This window comes from Natator depressus, chromosome 1 (genome assembly GCF_965152275.1).
Source record: "Natator depressus isolate rNatDep1 chromosome 1, rNatDep2.hap1, whole genome shotgun sequence".
NCBI lineage: Eukaryota > Metazoa > Chordata > Testudines > Cheloniidae > Natator > Natator depressus.
Genome location: NC_134234.1, coordinates 133,282,915 through 133,303,990, shown reverse-complemented (window position 1 = coordinate 133,303,990; position 21,076 = coordinate 133,282,915). Strand labels below are relative to the sequence as shown.

The 21,076-nt window shown below is 44.6% G+C and overlaps 1 protein-coding gene across 1 annotated transcript; it reads left to right on the top strand.

Moving 5' to 3' along the window:
- The first annotated feature begins 1,842 nt into the window (after positions 1-1,842).
- On the top strand, positions 1,843-11,767 carry LOC141981764 (uncharacterized). The gene is made up of 3 exons (XM_074943433.1): positions 1,843-2,248; positions 2,828-3,037; positions 11,589-11,767. Exons 1-3 carry the CDS (start codon positions 1,843-1,845, stop codon positions 11,765-11,767), a joined length of 795 nt encoding a protein of 264 aa, XP_074799534.1.
- The last annotated feature ends 9,309 nt before the right edge of the window (positions 11,768-21,076 follow it).

Genomic DNA, 21,076 nt, shown 5'->3' with positions numbered 1-21,076 from the left:
TCCACCATGATTTCAACAATTTCCATCCCACCATCAACCTCAGCCTGGTCCAGTCCACACAAGAGATCCACTTCCTGGACACTACAGTGCTAATAAACGATGGTCACATCAACACCACCCTATACCGGAAACCTACTGACCGCTATTCCTACCTACATGCCTCCAGCTTTCACCCTGACCACACCACACGATCCATCGTCTACAGCCAAGCTCTGCGATACATTTGCTCCAACCCCTCAGACAGAGACAAACACCTACAAGATCTCTATCAAGCATTCTTACAACTACAATACCCACCTGCGGAAGTGAAGAAACAGATTGATAGAGCCAGAAGAGTTCCCAGAAGTCACCTACTACAGGACAGGCCTAACAAAGAAAATAACAGAACACCACTAGCCGTCACCTTCAGCCCCCAACTAAAACCCCTCCAACGCATTATTAAGGATCTACAACCTATCCTGAAGGATGACCCAACACTCTCACAAATCTTGGGAGAAAGACCAGTCCTTGCCTACAGACAGCCCCCCAACCTGAAGCAAATACTCACCAACAACCACATACCACACAACAGAACCACTAACCCAGGAACCTATCCTTGCAACAAAGCCCGTTGCCAACTGTGCCCACATATCTATTCAGGGAACACCATCACAGGGCCTAACAACATCAGCCACACTATCAGAGGCTCGTTCACCTGCACATCCACCAATGTGATATATGCCATCATGTGCCAGCAATGCCCCTCTGCCATGTACATTGGTCAAACTGGACAGTCTCTACGTAAAAGAATAAATGGACACAAATCAGATGTTAAGAATTATAACATTCATAAACCAGTCGGAGAACACTTCAATCTCTCTGGTCACGCAATCACAGACATGAGGGTCGCTATCTTAAAGCAAAAAAACTTCAAATCCAGACTCCAGCGAGAAACTGCTGAATTGGAATTCATTTGCAAATTGGATACTATTAATCTGGGCTTGAATAGAGACTGGGAGTGGCTAAGTCATTATGCAAGGTAGCCTATCTCCCCTTGTTTTTTTCCTACAAACCCCCCCCCAAGACGTTCTGGTTAAACTTGGATTATTGCTGTGCACATTGTAAGATGAGCTATTGCCAGCAGGAGAGTGAGTTTGTGTGTGTGGTTTTTGGAGGGGGGTGTGTGTGGGGGGGGGGGGTGAGAAAACCTGGATTAGTGCTGGAAATGACCCACCTTGATTATCATGCGCATTATAAAGAGAGGTTTCAAAGAGGGATGGGCTATTACCAGCAGGAGAGTGAGTTTGTATGTGTGTCTGTGGGGGGGGGGGAAGGGTGAGAAAACCTGGATTTGTGCTGGAAATGGCCCTCCTTGATGATCACTTTAGATAAGCTGTTAGCAGCAGGACAGTGGGGTGGGAGGAAGTTTTGTTTCATGGTCTCTGTGTGTATATAATGTCTTCTGCAGTTTCCACGATATGCTATGCATCCGATGAAGTGAGCTGTAGCTCACGAAAGCTCATGCTCAAATAAACTGGTTAGTCTCTAAGGTGCCACAAGTACTCCTTTTCTTTTTTCTTTTTACGAATACAGACTAACACGGCTGTTACTCTGAAACCAGGAAAAGAACCGCGAACTTTTGAATCTCATTTCCTGTTTGGCCAGCGTGGCAAGCTGCAGGTAACCATGCAGAGCTCATCAGCAGAGGTGACCATGATGGAGTCTCAGAATCGCAAAAGAGCTCCAGCATGGACCGAACGGGAGGTACGGGATCTGATCGCTGTATGGGGAGAGGAATCCGTGCTATCAGAACTCCGTTCCAGTTTTCGAAATGCCAAAACCTTTGTCAAAATCTCCCAGGGCATGAAGGACAGAGGCCATAACAGGGACCCGAAGCAGTGCCGCGTGAAACTGAAGGAGCTGAGGCAAGCCTACCAGAAAACCAGAGAGGCGAACGGCCGCTCCGGGTCAGAGCCCCAAACATGCCGCTTCTATGATGAGCTGCATGCCATTTTAGGGGGTTCAGCCACCACTACCCCAGCCGTGTTGTTTGACTCCTTCAATGGAGATGGAGACAATACGGAAGCAGGTTTTGGGGACGAAGAAGATGATGATGATGACGAGGTTGTAGATAGCTCACAGCAAGCAAGCGGAGAAACTGGTTTTCCCGACAGCCAGGAACTGTTTCTCACCCTGGACCTGGAGCCAGTACCCCCTGAACCCACCCAAGGCTGCCTCCTGGACCCAGCAGGCGGAGAAGGGACCTCCGGTGAGTGTACCTTTTAAAATACTATACATGGTTTAAAAGCAAGCATGTGAAAGGATTACTTTGCCCTGGCATTCGCGGCTCTCCTGGATATACTCCCAAAGCCTTTGCAAAAGGTTTCTGGGGAGGGCAGACTTATTGCGTCCTTCATGGTAGGACACTTTACCACTCCAGGCCAGTAACACGTACTCGGGAATCATTGTACAACAAAGCATTGCAGTGTATGTTTGCTGGCATTCAAGCAACATCCGTTCGTGTGTTATCCTCAGGAGAGTGAGATATAATCCATGGTCACCTGGTTGAAATAGGGTGCTTTTCTTCAGGGGACACTCAGAGGAGCCCATTCCTGCTGGGCTGTTTGCCTGCGGCTGAACAGAAATGTTCCCCGCTGTTAGCCACGTGGAGGGGGGAGGGTTGAGGGGGTAGCCACGCGGTGGGGGGAGGCAAAATGTGACCTTGTAACGAAAGCACATGTGCTATGTATGTAATGTTAACAGCAAGGTTTACCCTGAAAGAGTGTAGCCAGTGTTTTATAAAATGTGTCTTTTTAAATACCGCTGTCCCTTTTCTTTTCTCCACCAGCTGCATGTGTTTCAATGATCACAGGATCTTCTCCTTCCCAAAGGCTAGTGAAGATTAGAAAGAAAAAAAAACGCACTCGAGATGAAATGTTCTCCGAGCTCATGCTGTCCTCCCACACTGACAGAGCACAGACGAATGCGTGGAGGCAAATAATGTCAGACTGCAGGAAAGCACAAAATGACCAGGAGAAGAGGTGGCGGGCTGAAGAGAGTAAGTGGCGGGCTGAAGAGAGTAAGTGGCGGGCTGAAGACAGGGCTGAAGCTCGAATGTGGCGGCAGCGTGATGAGAGGAGGCAGGATTCAATGCTGAGGCTGCTGGAGGACCAAACCAGTATGCTCCAGTGTATGGTTGAGCTGCAGAAAAGGCAGCTGGAGCACAGACTGCCACTACAGCCCCTGTGTAACCAACCACCCTCCTCCCCAAGTTCCATAGCCTCCACACCCAGACGCCCAAGAACGCGGTGGGGGGGCCTCGGCCAACCAGCCACTCCACCACAGAGGATTGCCCCCCAAAAAGAAGGCTGTCATTCAATAAATGTTAAAGTTGTAAACTTTTAAAGTGCTGTGTGGCATTTTCCTTCCCTCCTCCACCACCCCTCCTGGGCTACCTTGGTAGTCATCCCCCTATTTGTGTGATGAATGAATAAAGAATGCATGAATGTGAAGCAACAATGACTTTATTGCCTCTGCAAGCGGTGACCAAAGGGAGGAGGGGAGGGTGGTTAGCTTACAGGGAAGTAGAGTGAACCAAGGGGCAGGGGGTTTCATCAAGGAGAAACAAACAGAACTTTCACACCGTAGCCTGGCCAGTCATGAAACTGGTTTTCAAAGCCTCTCTGATGCGTACCGCGCCCTCCTGTGCTCTTCTAACCGCCCTGGTGTCTGGCTGCGCGTAACCAGCAGCCAGGCGATTTGCCTCAACCTCCCACCCCGCCATAAACTTCTCCCCCTTACTCTCACAGATATTGTGGAGCACACAGCAAGCAGTAATAACAGTGGGAATATTGGTTTCGCTGAGGTCTAAGCGAGTCAGTAAACTGCGCCAGCGCGCCTTTAAACGTCCAAATGCACATTCTACCACCATTCTGCACTTGCTCAGCCTGTAGTTGAACAGCTCCTGACTACTGTCCAGGCTGCCTGTGTACGGCTTCATGAGCCATGGCATTAAGGGGTAGGCTGGGTCCCCAAGGATACATATAGGCATTTCAACATCACCAACAGTTATTTTCTGGTCTGGGAATAAAGTCCCTTCTTGAAACAGACCAGAGTTCCTGAAGATGCGAGCGTCATGTACCTTTCCCGGCCATCCCACGTTGATGTTGGTGAAACGTCCCTTGTGATCCACCAGAGCTTGCAGCACTATTGAAAAGTACCCCTTGCGGTTTATGTACTCGCCGGCTTGGTGCTCCGGTGCCAAGATAGGGATATGGGTTCCGTCTATGGCCCCACCACAGTTGGGGAATCCCATTGCAGCAAAGCCATCCACTATGACCTGCACATTTCCCAGGGTCACTACCCTTGATATCAGCAGATCTTTGATTGCGTGGGCTACTTGCATCACAGCAGCCCCCACAGTAGATTTGCCCACTCCAAATTGATTCCCAACTGACCGGTAGCTGTCTGGCGTTGCAAGCTTCCACAGGGCTATCGCCACTCGCTTCTCAACTGTGAGGGCTGCTCTCATCTTGGTATTCATGCGCTTCAGGGCAGGGGAAAGCAAGTCACAAAGTTCCATGAAAGTGCCCTTACGCATGCGAAAGTTTCGCAGCCACTGGGAATCGTCCCAGACCTGCAACACTATGCGGTCCCACCAGTCTGTGCTTGTTTCCCGAGCCCAGAATCGGCGTTCCACAGCATGAACCTGCCCCATTAGCACCATGATGCATGCATTGGCAGGGCCCATGCTTTCAGAGAAATCTGTGTCCATGTCCTGATCACTCACGTGACCGCGCTGACGTCGCCTCCTCGCCCGGTAGCGCTTTGCCAGGTTCTGGTGCTGCATATACTGCTGGATAATGCGTGTGGTGTTTAATGTGCTCCTAATTGCCAAAGTGAGCTGAGCGGACTCCATGCTTGCCTTGGTATGGCGTCCGCACAGAAAAAAGGCGCGGAATGATTGTCTGCCGTTGCTCTGACGGAGGGAGGGGCGACTGACGACACGGCTTACAGGGTTGGCTTCAGGGGGCTAAAATCCACAAAGGGGGTGGCTTTACATCAAGGAGTAGTTCAGGCAGGACTTCACGGAGGGTTCCAATAAGAAATGGTGCCAGCACCCAGGAGACATACGGTGACAATTACCTGAGCGGGCTCCATGCTTGCGGTGGTATGGCGTCCGCACAGGTAACTCAGGACAAAAGGCGCAAAACGATTGTCTGCTCTTGCTTTCACGGAGGGAGGAAGGGAGGGAAGGGGGGACTGACGATATGTACCCAGAACCACCCGCGACAATGTTTCAGCCCCATCAGGCATTGGGATCTCAACCCAGAATTCCAATGGGCAGCGGAGACTGCGGGAACTGTGGGATAGCTACCCACAGTGCAACGCTCTGGAAGTCGACTCTAGCCTCGGTACTGTGGAAGCACTCCACCGAGTTAATGCACTTAATGCACTTCTGTGGGGACACACACACTCGAATATATAAAACCGATTTCTAAAAAACCGACTTCTATAAATTCGACCTTATTCCGTAGTGTAGACATACCCTAAGTACAAACCTGCCCAGCCCCTATGGATATGTACCACAGCTGAGCTATGGTTTTCAGAGTGCTAGCTCAATGAGAGCTGGTGTGAGTATGTCTGCTCAACCTGGAAATCATACCTGCCCCAGCTCCAAGTGTAGGCGTAGCCTAAGATGCTCTGGAAATAGAGCGCAGTGAGAGAGAGCTGTGCTGAAGTGTAGCTGGCTAAGGCTTCCACACTGCAAGCTGCTTAGTGACTTCAGTGGAGCTCCGTGTGGCACTGGGCATCCACCTGCATTCAATAGCTTGAAGGGCCAAGGTCTAACTGACAAAATCTGATAACTACAGTGACTCACCTGTAAAAGAAACCCCAGATGGGAATGTGTATCGGTTTTCTTTTTTTTTTCTTTTTTTTTTTTTTTTGGAAGGAGTAGGGCTTTGGGGTGGGGGGTTATTCTCAGAACTAGTCCCAGTGATGGGACATTTGTGTGACTATCTGCTCAGCTGTGGTGGTAACAGGGTCACTATCCCATCCTCAGTGAGTTAGAAATGCATTTGAAGCTTCTCACATTCAACTGAAACTCAAAGAGCTATGGGCAGGTTTCAACAACGTTGGTATTTGCTAACTGGGTATTATGGAAAACTTTCTAACTATAAAGGTAGTTAAGTTTGAATTTGAAGGGAGGTTGTGGAATCCCCATCACTGGAGGTTTTAAAGAACGGGTTGGGAAAACATCTATCAGGGCTAGACTTGATGACTTCTCAAGAGCCCTTTCACTTCTACATTTCTATGAAAGTATATCTTCCAGAAAGGCACCCAGACTTGAACTGCACACCAGAGATGGAGAGTCCATCACTTCCCTTGGTAATTTGCTCCAGTGGTTGAACATGCCATAACTGTAGTTCACCCCAGCACAGTATAATCTTACCTTTTTTTAAAAAGCAATCTACCACCCATACCTTACGTTTGACCTGAGCTAGATTTAGAAGTAAGTGAACTATCTCCACACTAATATCATTTTATTGCCTGGGACACATCAAACATTATTACTACAGATAGTATCTGTGCTTGGAATGAATGGCTTAAAGAACTTCAATTTTAAGAACCATTTATTTGCTCATATAAACAATAATGAGATATTACAACCTGTACAAGAACAGAAAGTTCATGCTGTCCAATAAAAAAAAGTACCGTATATCCACATGCTACCACGTTAGCTCCCTGTTGTGAAAGATACTGTTCTGCTGAGTAGATTGTCTATCACTTTTCTCTAGCTACAAGGAAGCCAAACAGTTCTGCTGATCTTTTGGATCTGTCACAGTGGTTGCTGGATACGCTAGATCGTGACCTAAGTCACAGCTAACAAAACTTATAAAGGACCTGAGAACACTTCGTTGCACTATTGACTTCATGGCAGAACACAAAGATACATAAGTCAAAATTCATTATATTGTCTTAAAGAGAAGCAGCATGATCCAGTGGGTAGGGTGCTGATCTGTGATTCCAGAGACCTAGGTGCTATTCCTGGCTCAACTTGGGGCAAGTGACTTTTGCTTGTGCCTCTGTTTCCCTTTCCATCTTTTGTCTCCCTTGCATATTTAGATTGTAAACTCTTTGGGGCAGGGTCTATCTCTTAGAGTGAGCTCCTCTCCCCACTCCCCCATTTTGGGTGGGGCCTCTGGGTGCTATTGTAATACAAACAATTGTAAGCAGAGTCAGGATGGGCTCCACCCTGACATCTGGTGGTGAGGTGTGGCAAGTAGTGGAAAAGAACTTCAGGGGCTGATCTCAATTTGCATAGGCACACCCACCCCGCCTAGACTGAGGCCATAACTGCCCAAATGGTCACTTTGGCTGTTGTGGGATCCCCAGTGTCTTTGTTATTGGGGCGGGAAGAGTAAATTGTTATTACCCTGATTATGGGAACTGTGCTTGGAACTGTACTTGGCCTTTTGTTATGATGGAGGGACTCACCATCAACTGAGTAGCACTCGCTAGGCAAGGGACATGGGTTCCAAAACTCTGTGAAGGGAGAGAGACTTGAGACAGGTATTAGTACCTGGTGGTGTGGGCCCCTTTGTGAGGGCCTGAAGCACCAATTGCACCTCTGTCTCTCTCCACTGTGGAATGTCAGAGTTAATGTTGGGTCTATTAAGAGTCTTGCTACAGGTACTGTGCTGCATTCACTTTGGCCTTATGGTGCACCAGCACTAAGGCCCCCACTACTATGAGCTGAAATCACTAAGAGCTGAAATCACTGAGCACTGTGTCAAGTAGTGGGGAGCCGGAAGATCTAGAGTGCAGTGGTGCTGTTCGTGAGACGGCGAGCTGTGCAGAGCGGAGCCGTTCGCGAGACGGCTAGCTGAGCAGAGCTGTTCGTGGGACAGCGGTGTGTTCGCGAGACGCCGAGCTGAGCAGAGCTGTTCGTGGGACGGCGAGCTGTGCAGAGTGGAGCCGTTCGTGAGACAGCGGTGTGATCGTGAGACGGCGAGCTGAGCCGAGCTGTTCGTGAGACGGCGAGCTGTGCAGAGGGAGCCGGTCGTGGTGGAGCGGAGCCGTTCGTGAGACAGCGGTGTGTTCGTGAGACGGCGAGCTGAGCCGAGCTGTTCGTGAGACAGCGAGCTGTGCCGAGCGGAGCCGGTCGTGGTGGAGCGGAGCCGTTCGTGAGACAGCGTAGCAGAGCAGAGCCCTGTGGGGCAGTCAGCTTCAGGACACGTAAGGTACCCCTTACCTCTTTCCCCCACACACAGGCACATTTTAGCCAGACTGGGGAGTAACACTCTGCAGATGAACTTTTGAACTCTGGGGCTGGACTTTTTGGATTTTGGGTGATTTGAGGATTGCTGGACTCAAGAGACATTTGGGTTCTGGGACTCAAGAACCCAAGGGAAAGGATGTGGCCCAATTTTCTGGGGTGGGTCTTTGCTCATGGTTTGGTTAATGAACACTAGTTGTGGTGTTTTCCCAATTTAATGCTGATGTCGTTTACCTCATGTTATTAAAGATTCTCTACTACACCGAGACTCCGTGCTTGCGAGAGGGGAAGTATTGCCTCTTCGAGGCGCCCAGGGGGTGTGTAAGATTTTCCCAGGTCACTGGGTGGGGGCTCGAGCCAGTTTTGTATTTGCTTTGATGAGAGGGAACCCCTGTGTACTGAACCCGGCCCTTGCTGCTATCAACTTGGCCTGGCAGAAGGGTTACACAATTATTCACTGGAGTATACCATCTCCAGATTGTTACAGAATTGCAGAGGGAGAAGCGGTGGCTGCTTCTTTCTTTTCTGAAACTGTGATACTAGGAAAAAATGCCATGAAATGGTTAAATTCCTGTGGAATCTGTACTCACAATTCAAATACTTCCTCTTCCTTTTGTTTTTAACCTTGTTTTCCTGTCATATGCTAATGCTATCCTGTCCCCCACCCCATCCCTTGCTGCCAGCTGCACTTTTGTGGGAACCCGTAGCTCCATAGAGCTAGTGACAATGTGGCTCTGTAAATGGAGCTTGAAGGGACATTGGTGCTGGGTAATGCAGCCAGTATTTTCCGGAGCTGCTCATAGGCTCAATATCCCTGGCCTGAAATCTGAAAACATTCACTGCCACCTCCCTGACCTTGAAAGCCACTTTCCTGCCTTTGGTGGTTACAGGAAGAATCCAACTAAAATCCTACTCTGTACTGCAAGTGAGTGTGTGTGTGTTTATTATCCATGTGCCTGTCTGTATAAAATGCTAGAAGAAACATCAGGATTATTTTGAGCCATTTGAACACAAATGTTTATTGAACTCTGCTGCCTGCTAGCAAGAGGAAAGGCACATAAATAATAACACGCTGGGTCAGTAACCATGGATTGTGAAGTAAGAAATAATAATGGGTCTACAAAAGGAAACTTTAGGGGGGGAAAGAAATACCACAAGAAATGTTAGAGGAGGCAGTAATGAAACCAAAGACTGTGTTGGCAGTAAATTACCTTTCAGAAGCAAAGAAAGAGAGAAAGAAGTAGTGCAAAATCAGTCTAGTGAAAGGAAGCATTAAAGACTTGTAATTACTATTAATATAGCATTGAAAGTCCAGACCTTCTACAGATGCATCTAGGAGGGGAAAAGGAAATGAAGACAAAAAACAAAACAAAAGGGGGTTGCTAATAGGGGAAGCTGAGTAATGATTGAGGTGGCTGAAATAATAAATGACTGCTACTGTTTAGCCTCCTGCTCCTTACTTTAGTAGCAACCCCCACCCCAAAAAAATCCCAAATCCAAATTATGGAGAGCTGAATGCATATAATTCTCATAAAAGCTCTGTGGATTAAGAGAGCATACTGGGAGGGGGGTGGCTCAGGGTTACAGCAGCTCTTCCTTTTAAAACTTCAGAGAAATTAGTGACCTAACTCTTCACTGAGTTACACCAGTTTTATGCTGGTGTGATGCCATGGCCTTCAGTGAAGTGTTGCTGGTATAGTGGAGAATCAGGCCCTACACACTTGGGTGCTTTTTTAGATGTGCATGAGCAGAGAGCAGGCATTGGCTGGGGGAACTGCAACTTTATTTCTATAGGTTCATGTTCAATTTTATTAACTCCTCTTGGAAGGGGCCAGGTGAAGGACAACCTGATGCTTTCACAAATAGCTTTTAAAATAAATATTGTCTGGGAGGGTCCAGAGCCATTAGATACCCTAGAGCATGATAATAAGCAGCAATGTATTATAAGCAAAACCTTGCTCACTGTACTCCTCTGACTAGACCACTGGGACTTTAGTTTCAAGGTCTGCTTGAAGCACCAAGTATTTGTTTAAAATGCAGCCAATTAAAATGCAGGGGTTTTTTTGAAGAGTTTCTGCCCATATTTGGCATCAGAGTTACTTCATTCCGCAAACCTTATAGCACACACTGACTAGTTTTGAAACTCTTTATTCAAGAAAGAAAGAAACCAGGGAAGGAGGAAATTTACTTGGTTTAATAAGAAATGTAGAAAAACTCACATTTTTCTTTAGGCAGCGCCTTGCTTCCAGATAATTTGCATTAAAATGAGAGGGATCTACATAAATATGCAGAGGTAGCTTGCAAGGGATTGGTTAAATGTGAGATTGCTAAAGACAGCTGATGCAAGTAGGGCAAAGGCCTTGGAACTGTGACAGTTGTATCCTTTCTCTTTAACAATCTTGCATTTAACTAAAATCTTGCAAACTACTTCTGCCTGTCTATGCAGATCCCTCTCATTTTAATGCAAATTAGTTTACTCTAAAGAAAGAAGCAACGTATGATCGAAAAAATGCAATTTTATCCACATTTACATTAAACTTATTGGAGGGCAGGGGACACCAAGCAAACGAAAAATGACAAAACTCTCTCCTTCCCTGACTTCTCTCTTGCTGAACATGAGACTTCAAAAGCATCAGCAAATCTGCAGGGATGAAGCTTCCTTACAAAAAAAGGCAAAAAAGAGGTAATATTCAGATCAAAAGTATGCCCTGTGATTAGTCAGTATGATATTAGGTTTATGGAATGAAGCAAGTCTGATGCCAAATATGGAAAGGGTTTCTTCCCAAGCCCCATTTTAATTGGCTGGGAGGGTTATATTAAACTAATACTTGGTGCTTTAATGTTTGTTGCAGGAAACATTGACGTCAGCAAGTTTTAGATCCATCATGTTTGGGCAGCGGGACTGGGTCTCTCTGCTCATCTCCGCTGTAGTCTTGTAGGACAACAAAAAAGACGTGGGTCTGTGTATGATTTTAGTGTCTTTGGGAGGCAGACGCTCCTGCCGTTTTATGGTCTGCCAAGCAGCGTGGGTGACACAGGAGACAAATGCTCTGTCACAACTGATGCTTCACCACATCAGAGTTTTCTTTTTTTCCCCACTTTGGACGCTAGTTTCCTGGTAAACTTACAAATGGAAAAAATGCCACCTGAGACAATGAATGCATGAGCTCAGCAATAATGATTAAAAAGAACGGCTTACATTGAATGCAGAGAATGTGGATAGGGCATGAATGTGCTGGTCCAGCATAAATGAATGTGCTAAGACAAAAATGTCAGCTGCTTCAGGAGCTTGCATACACCTTCACGTTTTCTTGTGACATTTTCTCAGACGAGTTTGCTCCTCTGCTTGTGCAACCACTTTTGTTATCTGAGAGGCACTCCTTGGGATTAAATCAAAGCCTCTTCCATAACTGGGAAATGAGTTCCAAAGAGAAAGACGATAATAAATATAAGCCTTATTTAGTGGAACGTGCCAAGACAGACATAACTACCCCAGCACTCAGTTAAATAATAGTAAGATTCTCCTATCAAACATAGGGTTTTTTTAAACCCATTTAAAACTCACTTTATCTGTGAAGATGAGCACTGAAATATTTCACAGGGCATGGGAGGAGGGGGGCAGACTGGTGAGAAACTACTCATGCTCTTTTCTCATCCTTTTGTTCCTCTCTTTCTGTAGTTTTCCTTAGACTAGATAACCTTGTGGCACTGGGGTCTTTTTATTAGTTTTATTTCTATAGCATTGTAAGCATACATGGTACTGTTCCAAACAAACCACAGGCCTCTGGTCCTAGAGAGTTTACAGTGTAAAGGCAGGAGCTGGTACAATGTAAATACAAAGTGGTACTCAGAATTTTCTTTTAAATAGAGAAGCAGTGGCTGGGGTCATTTGGCAATTTTTCAGTTCAGCAATTCAAGTTCCATCTGGACCTGTTCCTGGAGCCCTTATGCATGTATAACTTCCATTGACATGAATGGGAGTTTTATGGCCATGATTGAAAGCCCACTGAAGTGAGTAGGAATTATTTCAATTGACTTCAATGGGCTTTAAATCAGCCCTGTGAGTATGTCTATACAGCAGCTGGGAAATGTGATTCCCAGTGTGGGGAGACTTGCGCTAGCTCAGGTTGCACTTGGGTGCTAAAAATAGTAGTGTGGACACTGTAGAATGGGTGGCGTTTCAGGCTAGCTCAGACCCAGGGAGTTGGATGGGCTTGGATTAGGCGGGCTAGCCCGACCCACCACCAGTGCCGCAACATCCACACTGCTGTTTTTGGCATGTTAGCTTGAGCTGAGCTAGTGCAAGTCTGTCTGCCTGTGCTGGGATTCACACCACCCTGCTGCTATACAGACATACTCTAGAAGGCCAAGATTTGCAAAAGAGATTAGTGATTTGGGGTTACAATTAAAAAAAGACTTCCAAGTGGTGCTCAAGCTCATTTTAGCCACAGCTGAGTTTAAAATATATATACCTAAAACCACACATGCACCAAGTGCTTCATTAGTGTAAAGAAGCCAACTTAAATCTACAAAAGCCAAAAAATTCATCATTAAAGTTATCCTTGACAAGAAAACCTCCAGCATTCTACAGAATGCATTCTACTCATGATATGGGGAATTTTCAAAAGAACCTATGTGACTTAGGCACACAAGTCCCCAGGAAGATCAGTGGTCACTTCGGCCTTTTGTTACACTCTACGTCTAGTGACAAAGAAGACTCATTTTGTTGTCTATCTGTATTCTAGAATGGCCCAGTCAAGTCAGGGCCCTATGATGCATGATGTGGTACAACTGCATAGTCTCTGCCTTAGTCAGTGATAGGCCAAGTTAAAACAGGATGCAGAAAGGTGGGCGTAACAAACTCCAGGGCTATGAGAGTGAGGGGTAGGGTGATAGTGCTGGGAACATTGGCTGTGTAGTGACTGCAGAGGCTAGCTGTGTACACAATTTCCAAGGGATTTTTTTGTTTGAGGTGTTTTAAAGGTGTGCACAAATAGGCAATAATCCTTAGCCCTTGCCCCCTGTTAATGCCAAAGTACTTAAAGCATCCAGCAGAACTATTCTGGATAGCGAATAGCCTAGGGAAATTTAGGCTGCCTCTGCTTAAGCAGACTTGAACATTTCTTACAGTGAACTTTACTATTCTGGATAAGACTGGTTTGATTTGACTCAAATTGATTCTGTCATAGTGATAGATCCATGCCCAAATGGGACAAATGTAGCATCTTCTCTGGTTGAGTTTCATGGGCTCTCCCTCAGGGCCAGTAAAATCAAATCAGGAAGTAAGACTCTAATGTTGTTTGAGCTTATTTAATACCTCACCAAGGGAGGGCAAGATCTGGCTTCCCTCAGACAAGCAGTGAAGTTTGTGTTAAAGTATCTCTCTTGAAACTGGTAATTTTGCCAGTCATCACCCTGCCTTCCCTTTGCTTTGGGGGTAAGTTATCGAGAAGGTTGTGATGAGGCAAGTTTGCGGTAAACCAGAGCCCCCTGACTTCCCTGATTCATTTTAGTCTGGGAATAATATGGAGTTTGCAGTAGTCTCACGGAGTGAAGATCATCTTTTAAGGTCATCTGAATAGAATTTCTTCCGGAAGCATCAGCAACCTGACAGCTCCCAGCGATGGCGCCTGCCTCGTTCACTGAATGGAGATACTGAAATAGCAACCAGTATTTCTACAGGAGCTCTCTGTTGCCACATATAGGCTACGTGTATGCTGCGTGCTAGGGCTGTGATTCCTCGGTCTGTGTAACCATACTCCTGCTAGCTCTCGTACCCACTGGTTTCAGGCAGGTTCATACTCAGCATGTATGCTGCTGCTACCCATCATACCATGGCTACGCTGCTATTTATACTTGTGCTAGCTCAATGAGAGTCAGTCCAAGTATGTGTACACCAGCAGGGAAATCACACCCCTAGTTTGTAGTGTAGACGTAACCGTAGAGGAGGAGTAGTGTTGAATTTGTAATGAAAGACGTGCCGGGGCTCAAGCAATTTTATTACTTGCATAAGTGACATGCCCAGCCCAGAGGTGCTGGGGCTATGAACTGCCAAGCGCTAGAGGTGCCAGGGCTCAGCTGAGCACTGAGTAGTCGCAAGTATGAGCTGCACACCCGTTGTGGTAACACCTCCCCTTGGGTAATGTAACTAAGAGGTGCTGAGATTGATTCTTATCTCACACATTATATTGATGTAACACCACTGACTTTACTGGAGTTATTCCTGATTTACACTAATGAGAATAGAATCAGCCTTATTGTTTTCAGAGGGGAGGAATCACCACAGAAAAAAACCATCATGCTTTGGCCACATCATACTGGGGGATATGAAACTGAAACGGGCTTAGAGACCCCAGTCATAGCTACCACACAACAGGAGGTAGAATACCAGATCTAAATGTGTTTTCCCCTGACCTGTGTCTGTGGATTTAATTGAAATCTTTTATTTGAACGTAGTTTTATTATGGTTTAATTTGCAAGGGGGGGGTGGAATTTCACTTTTACTATCTTTGGTAAGGATTATCCATGTTTTGTGCATTTTTCTTAGTGTGCCAAGAACATGCATTGTACCAAATCTCTCTACAAATCTGTGCATTTCATATCAGGGTGCTGGGGCCCTTTGTGCCAAATGATTTTCTTTATTGAGCCAAATTATCTTCTCCTTGAAATAAGGAGTTTCTAGTAGAAATACTGATGGATCTTTAACTCTAGCAGTGATAGAAAACAACTGCTGCAATGAACTTACTGAACACATGCTTTGTCGTGTAACCTTTATCTTGAGCCATAAGAAACAGGAAACCTATGTGGGTTTTCTTGCAACAATTTGACATTTATAGTTGCTTTCAGAGCAACAGCTAGTGAGATTATGCAGCAATGAACCCTCATGCACCACATCTCAGAGGGAGAGAATTTATCAGAGAGGCTCCTGTCTGGCTATGGAATGCAGTAGAAAGAGCACCACTTGAGCCTTCAAATCTCCCTTTGATTTTCCTCCCACTAGTTTGTCTGTTTTCATCATCCAATGGGGTGCTAAGCAAACTGCTGTAAACTAGGTGATCCTTACATTTGGCGTGGACTTAAGGAAGCAGCAGGATAGCTCTTTAGGTGTGCTACAGTCCGTGGGGTTCCCTCAGCTGCTCAATAGGACTCACAAGAAAAAAAATAAAATAGCATTTCTTTCTCCAGTATTATCCAATAAGACCTCAAATCTTCTTTAACACAAGAAGACAAAATCCATCGTCCATCTCAGTGAGTGTCTTCCCCAACAAAGAGCTAAAAAAAAATCTGTCTAATAGTCTCTCTTGCTGTCTGCTCTCCTGGCCAACCAATGTTCTGTATAGTTATTGAAATAATGTCTTTAATAAAATAAAGCACTGGGGGGGTGGGCTTTGATCCAATGAGAATTGTCTGTGATAGGAGGGTACTGGCCTTGATGACCTATGTTCTAGTGGAGGATTTTTCTTATGTATTCGAGATTTATGTTATTTATTTATGTATTCCATTTTCTTTAGATGTGGAAAGCATTATTCTGTCCAGAGGGGTGGCGGAAGAAAGAAATGTGTATGATTTGAAGTAGAGTGAGTCAGGAATATGGGTTTTGTCCCCAGGAAAAGTTTTCGATGGAGATTAAAAACACTTCATTTTTATCTAACTTTTTCTTCAAAAGTTTTTGGTTTTCGTGGGGGGGAAAAAAACAAACCAAATTCTTTTGGTGGGTTTTCCACAAGAATCTGATCTGCTTTGTTGAAATCTGATATTTTCTCATGGAAATTTCTGTTTGGATATAAAACACTGTTTGTTTGTTTTTTGTTGAAGAAAGGTTTAGAATTAAAAATGTTTACCAGCTCAGATTCAAAGAGTATCTGTCTGCTGAGGGCCAGGTTCTCAAAAGTGCTCAGCTCCCACAGCGGGGACTAGATTGCTAGCTGGACTTAGCTTCCATTTACACGCCAAAATAAGTAGCCACATTTTCAGAAGAACACAGCACACTAGATGCTGAGCTAAAATCTCGCTTCAGCTGTGAGTGTTGAGCACTTGAAAAATCCAGCCTTGAGTTCTCTTGAAAATCTGACCCTGCATGTCAAAGGTTCTTTACATTCGTCTATTTCCCCATGTTAAGTATCCTCACACCTTCTTGTCAACTGTCTAAATGGGCCATCTTGATTATCACTACAAAAGTTTTTTTTCTCCTGCTGATAATAGCTCATCTTAATTGATTAGCTTCTTACTCCACTTTTTCATGTTCTCTGTATGTATATATAATCTTCTTACTATATGTTCCATTCTATGCATCCAATGAAGTGGGCTGTAGCCCACGAAAGCTTATGCTCTAATAAATTTGTTAGTCTCTAAGGTGCCACAAGGACTCCTGTTCTTTTTGCAGATACAGACTAACACGGCTGCTACTCTGAAACCAGTAATATTATAGGAGTATATTCCATCTTCTCTGATTTTCAAAACTATAAAGCTAAGAGCTAAGAAACCAATAAACTAACTGTGCATAGCCCTCACTGTCTGTCACTTGGATGTGTTTTCCTTGGACTCACTATCAAATTCTTCCCAGCTAAACTGAATGACTTGTGGGTTTTAAGTATTACAAAAATATCCTTCCATCCACCATGACAGAGTCTGAAACTGAAATTAAAAAACATATCCAAAACAGATGATACCAAGGGAGAAGTTTCTTTACTTAATAGTATTACTTTGTATTTTGTTCTAGAAGTGTTGAAAACAAGCTCAGTAAAATAAGACCTTAAATTGCATAAACTTTAGCTAACAGCCAACACAATAAGCACAGATTTCAGAAGGGACTGCCTAATAGTGCCTGTAAGCCCCAATTTTGCACCTCCAGAGGATGTGGGTGCACAAAATGGTTAATTAAGCACTGAAGAGATGGTGTGAGTAAAAGTGGGATTTTTGCCCTTAGAACTCAATGCTGCTAAGGGCAGGGTACCTCCAACTAGATGCTGTGTGCCCTACACTCTCCTGAAGTGAAAGGGAATTGAGGGTGTTCAGTGTCTCTCAGGAGATATTCAGTACATTTCAGGATCAGGATCAGAATCTAGGCAGACACTTCTGAAAATTAGGTTCCCTCTCTGATGATGATCCTCCTCCCTCTCAGTTACCCTGAAGGATTATAATAGATTGTAATATTTGCAGAGGGGAAATGTATATCAGAAACAGTATTGCAGCCTTTGATAACACAGGGGCAGCCCTCAGAGACTTTCAGATGGACCTCTAGTATTAGACAATATTCCTTTTTTTTCCTAGGGAGCTCTGCAGTTGTTGGATCATATTAAAGAAGTTCTGTATTAAAATCACAAATGAGTTTGATTCCCCATAGTTTAAATTCCAGGGTATTACTAATTAAGAGGTCTCTTGGTTTTTGGTACTGTTTCTCTCCCTCTGTGTGTGAAACTTGCAAGCTGCTAATTGTGTTAGTACATTCTAAGACAGAGTCTGTTCTCAAAGCAATTCACACAGAGAGAGACTCAAAGCAATACTCTAACAACAGAAACAGCACCCAGAGACTCCCCGCCCTTTTGTTGTGTTAACAATTGTGATTAAAATAGAGATAGAGGATGTATGTGGATGGATGCTTGGTGTGGATAATAACTGAATGATCAGGGAGGTGCCAGCCTAAGAATCCAGTGTCCATCTGCTGAAGAAGGCATCAAGTGGAAATAACCAGAGGACCCCCGGAGGGCAGACTGGAATCCACCCAACAGCCTCAAGAATGGGGGAACCAAAGAACAAGATAACATCTAGCAGCACGGAGCCATCAGGAATGTGCCATCTGCTGATTGATTCAGCAACAGCATGATGAAGCAATTCCCATAGACTGGCATAGGAAGAAATTCCTATAAAAATGGACTCTAGAAAGTGAGAACTTTGGGGTCTGATTCTGCAAACCAACTTCCAGGAGCATCAGATGAGCATCTGACAAGGCCCTGCTCCCTCCTCATGTCCAGGCCACCTGGCCAGTGGCTTGGCATGAGCAACTCTAAGGCTGGTAATTATGATAACAACCTTGCAGAACCTGTGTGTGTGTGTGTGTGTGTGTGTGTGTGTGTGTGTGTGTGTGTGTGTATGACTGCATGTGTGAATAAATATGAGATTGAATGGAATGTTATAACTATAATTAACTGCTTACTATGCTTCTTTCTGTATTCACAATAAATGTGGTATTTTGCCTTTTCCCCTTTAATAAGATCCTGCTGGTTTTTATTTTATTGGTATAACATTTTGGTGGAGAATTGCGAAAGGGGGAATATTGGTAAAAAACCTCAGTTATTGTAAATATTGGTGTGCACACCGCCAGCTCTATTGAGCTAGGCATTTCTATTAGGTTAACCAGATCTGCTGGCCTCCGAGAAGGTAGCAGGGAAAACAGATTAAACCAGACCTGCTGGCCTCTGGGAAGGTAGCAGGGAACCTGCTGGCCTCCGAGAAGGTAGCAGGGAAGAACAGGTTCACCAGACCTGCTGGCCTCCGAGAAGGTAGCAGGGAGAAATAGGTTAACCAGACCTGCTGGCCTCCAGGAAGGTAGCAGGGGACCTGCTGGCCTCCGAGAAGGTAGCAGGGGAGAACAGGTTAACCAGACCTCCTGGCCTCCGAGAAGGTAGCAGGGAGAAATAGGTTAACCAGACCTGCTGGCCTCCGAGAAGGTAGCAGGGGACCTGCTGGCCTCTGGGAAGGTAGCAGGGGAAAAACGCATAGATTAAGCTATGATTTCAGAATCTAGGCTGTGTCACTGGCTAAGTAATACCAGCAGTGACAAAGAGATTGAAATATCCATGTTAAGATGTTTAAAAGAAAACAGGGTAAGCCAGTACCAGAGGGAGGAATGGAGTCAGAAGGAACTCCAACCTCACCTTTTGTTAAAGAAATTACACCTTTTAAACAAATCCTTCAAAAATTTGGGCACAGTCCTTGGACTAAACAAGCCCTAGCTGATGTCTCCACTATTTCGGACCTGGAGGATAGATTGGCTCAGTATATCCTCATATACAAACCTTCTAGTGCTGCCAAAAGAGGTGCAGCAGCAATTTGGTTGTTGTGGGAGGCATGTAAGGATTCTTCCCTCTGCTTGTCTTCATGAAAAGAGGAAAAGGCACAAATGGAAAAGGGAGCCACAATAAGTTGGGTTTTCTTTTTTTAGATTGCTGTGTGTTTTGGAAGCAGAAGTTTAAAAAGTGACCAAAACTCTGGTGAAAGTTGATTGTGTCCCTTTTAAGATAGTCTCTGAGCTGCTGATGGCTTTAAATCCAAAAGCAGGAAGCGTCTTTGAAAATGCAAATTACCTAAATGATAAAGGAAGGAAAGAACTACCATCACAAAGGAGCTGCAGATAAAGGACACACCTGGTCAGCAAACAAATTGTCTAAATAAAAGGCATGGGATAACAAGATAATTTTAATAAATTTAATGATAATAAGTATCCCTGTAACGTATAGTGTGTATGATTTTTGGAAAAACCCTTTAAGGTCGCATGGTAATGATGCTTCTCAGTTATTACCTGTAAATAAAACTTAAAGCTTAACACAGCAGGAAAAACATTATAAACTTGGTCTGCTGTATAAGAAGGAAAACTCATGGATTTAATGACTAAACAGTGGGATAATTTCCCCATAACCCTTAATAGATAAAAGCCATTGAAACCTGTCCTGCCTATAGAACAAAAACAGGAAAATGTGGGGGCAATTCCTCCATTTTGCCTGTAATCAGCAAGGGTACTTGTAAAAGAAATATTTTAAGCAATAATCTGCCACCCCAAAAGGGGTAGAAACATGTTCTTTTTGTCTTTCAGAAAATCAGGAAAAGCTGATGCCAGCTGAAAAGCAACCCAATACCATGAATCTACTGTCACAACAGAAATTGTGTTTTGTGTTCTGTGTTTTGTCTTGTCTTGTTGCTAGCACTGTTGTGTGTTTAAAAAAAAAATACTGAAGACCTGCAGGAACTTAAAAATAAATTAAGCTCTCTGTCCCAGCTACAGGACAGCCTGATATAAAAACAAGTACATGCCAATGTAGATTTGGTCCAAATTGGTCTGGGTAACCTAAAAGGCCGATGGAATCTTTGGTAATGGCTTAATACTACCACATGGCTTATCCATAAGAAAAAAAATATTAGAAATAGGAAACTACACAGCCATAGCTATGGGATGCACTGAAATGCAGATACTTGCCCTAGCTACTTTGGAACACAAAATGTTCCGGGTCATATTGGGAAATATTAAGGGTTTGATGCATTTGTTAAAAAAGAAAGAGATCATTGTTTGACACTTATCAATATGAATGGATGCAATATGTTTCCAGTATTGTAAAACCAGACTTGTTAATGGGAGAAATTGTTGTCAAAATTGCACACCAACAGTCCCTGGAGGCAAAGGTATTGAAGGTTAACCCACTCCCCATATTACACATGGGATCCTTCTGGCTACCCTGGACCTTGAGCCAGTGGGCTGGGGAGGGAGGGAAGCTATTGGACACTAGAGGTTGTACCGAATGGACTCCTCAAAAGTGGGTGTGCCTCACCTTGCCTGTTGCCCCAGAACCTTGTAGTAAAGATACATCACTAGGATCATGTATGTGGCATGATTTGGAATCACAAACTCAAATTGCCTCACGGTACTTTCTCTTGAATAGGCTACATAGAAAGTGACACTGACGATTATAAATCTTAGTGTCAAAAGGGGGATTATGTTGGATCATATTAAAGAAGTTCTGTATTAAAATCACAAATGAGTTTGATTCCCCATAGTTTAAATTCCAGGGTATTACTAATTAAGAGGTCTCTTGGTTTTTGGTACTG